At 40.7% G+C, this 2,403-nt stretch overlaps 1 protein-coding gene across 1 annotated transcript; it reads left to right on the plus strand.

Moving 5' to 3' along the window:
• Positions 1 to 1,023: 1,023 nt before the first annotated feature.
• Positions 1,024 to 2,034, plus strand: LOC129729637 (carbonic anhydrase 1-like). The gene has a single exon (XM_055688357.1). The coding sequence runs from the start codon at positions 1,037 to 1,039 to the stop codon at positions 2,024 to 2,026; it is 990 nt and encodes a 329-aa protein (XP_055544332.1). The 5' UTR covers positions 1,024 to 1,036; the 3' UTR covers positions 2,027 to 2,034.
• The last annotated feature ends 369 nt before the right edge of the window (positions 2,035 to 2,403 follow it).

Here is a 2,403-nt window from a genome sequence, read left to right on the forward strand (position 1 = left end):
AGCAAATAATGCGAGCACGCTCATAAGGGAGGGGGTACTCTTGAGTGTTACGAATTATTACATCGGAGAATGGGGAGGTAAGATCAGCGTTTCGTAACAAAAATTTCTGGAAAGAGGTAAAATTTTATTCCAAAAGCGGGCATTTTTAATAAGCAAATATAATAAATTTAAAAAAAAACATAAGAAAAAAAAAATTTATTTGCAACATCTACGGTAAAACTAGCATCACTGTCTGTCCGCTCAGTCATGCTCGCAAGCTCCTTTGCATTGTCGTTATCCATGTATGAAGAACAATTTTACTAATAACAACCATACTTTTTCTAGGCTGCGGGATTCATTTTCATTAACTTTTGCATTGAAAAACTGGACAGAAATTGCCGATTTTTCATGTGTTTACCCTCACACGCACTGAAAAAACTACCCATTCAGCATCATTCATAGTTAACCCATGAGACAGCGGAAAAGTTTTCTAGACTCAATTCCAGCTCCAGCATCGTGATTCAATATACTGGGTTGCCTGTCGAAAACTGCACGAAACATCTCATTTAGAAACATAATTTAGATTAGTTTGAATGGAGAAAAAACAACTGCGACCACCATTTCAATAATTGAACAGAAGCACCGATCTGCCCAGATTAATCCTGTGCTGCTACCCTGCACCCGAACAACCAACATTAGCGGTGTGGCAAATCATTCGGTGTCAGGCTCTAAAGCTGGTACAGGAACTGTATTTGTATTTATTAAAATGTTTCACGCTCTGTTTCAATTATCGCTAATATCGTCGGATCAGAGTTTCATTATTTTAATCATTAGCTTGCAGCTTTGTGTAGAGAATGCAGCGTGCATACAGAAACCAGCTTATTTTGGTAAACAGTCGGTCTTAGAATTTATTGTTGTTTAGAAAGGAAATAAAAAAATGGACCACAAATTGTAATTGGCGCGAACTTCAAACGATTTTTATTATTTTTGAGCCCTTGCAAATGTAAATCAATCAAGTAGTCGAAGAAAGTAGTTCATCACAAAAGAATTAGTCAAAATGGACGAAGAAAATTCACCGAGTGACACCGCTTCAGCACTAGGAGAAAACAAATTCACGTTAAGCAACGATCCGTCCAACATCGTCGCGGCACTAGCCCAGGAGGAAGCCGTTCTACCTGCTCCGATAGACATCAACATTAATCGTTGCGAACAGTTGGAGCTTCCGGCGCTAATCTGGCACAATTATGAGCAGCTTCCGACGAAAATCAAACTGACGAATACCGGAGAAACTGTGATACTCAGTGCCAAATGGGAGGGTGGGGAAAATCCTGTACTCAAGTGCGGTTACCTAGATGGCAGATTTGTGTTTTCGCAACTGCACTTCCACTGGGGCAATTCGGCGGTCGAAGGCAGTGAACACACGATCGATGGAGTGCCACTTCCACTGGAAATGCACGTCGTTCATTTTAACGACCGTTACGAGACGCTGGAGGAGGCACTCAAACATGTCGGTGGAGTGCTTTGTCTAGTGTATTTTTTTAATCTGAAATCCTCAGCTAACAAATTCATCGATCCAGTAATCTCTAGCTTGAAGGAAATCGTCTTCCCGGATAGTGTTGTCAAACTGGCACCTTTTCCGATCGTTAATTTATTTCATACCTTCAGCGAAGATTACTTCCTGTACTGGGGATCTACAAAAGCGGAATCCAGGAGCCACCCGATGCTGTGGTTGATTTCTCGTACTCAGGAGTGCATTGATTTCCATCAGTTGACTCAGTTCCGACAACTGCTAGATCAACGAATGCGCATAATTTCGCGAGCACCTTCAAAGGTTTCGGACGGCCGGGATCGCCACATTTTGCACGTGAATCCATTGACACCGTGTAACAACTGGACACTTTCTCCGTTGCCTCATCGGAGATATCGAGACGATCGCTGGTTGGTGGATCGCATGGACATCGATATTGGAGCACCCGGTGGCTGTCGGCAGTTCATTGAAGCGTTAAGAAAAGAGATGCGGGGAAGACGAGAAAGTAACAGCAAATGAAAATTAGTCAAAAAACAATCATGTTATTATGCAATAATCATTTTAATAAAGAAACAGTTTGAATGATATTCTTTTCTATGAAAAATGCACTGTCCACAAGAGAAGACTGCCAGAAATATACTTATCTACCATTCTTTTTTTGTCCGATGGCCAAATTCCAACGCTCACCCACTTTTTTGGTTTTTTTACAAAAACTTCAGTTAGTTTCCTACGAAATTTTCACGGAGAACATAAAACATTAATTGCTGCAGTAACCTCCTTGTTTACCACAAAAGATTAAAACAAACCTCATGTGTCATAAATTTAATATAGCAACAGATTCGGTTCCGTACGATTGATAATTTCTCCGCGCGTACGAGGTCAGTATTTGTCAAAAG

Source organism: Wyeomyia smithii, chromosome 3 (assembly GCF_029784165.1).
Source record: "Wyeomyia smithii strain HCP4-BCI-WySm-NY-G18 chromosome 3, ASM2978416v1, whole genome shotgun sequence".
Taxonomy (NCBI): Eukaryota; Metazoa; Arthropoda; class Insecta; order Diptera; family Culicidae; genus Wyeomyia; species Wyeomyia smithii.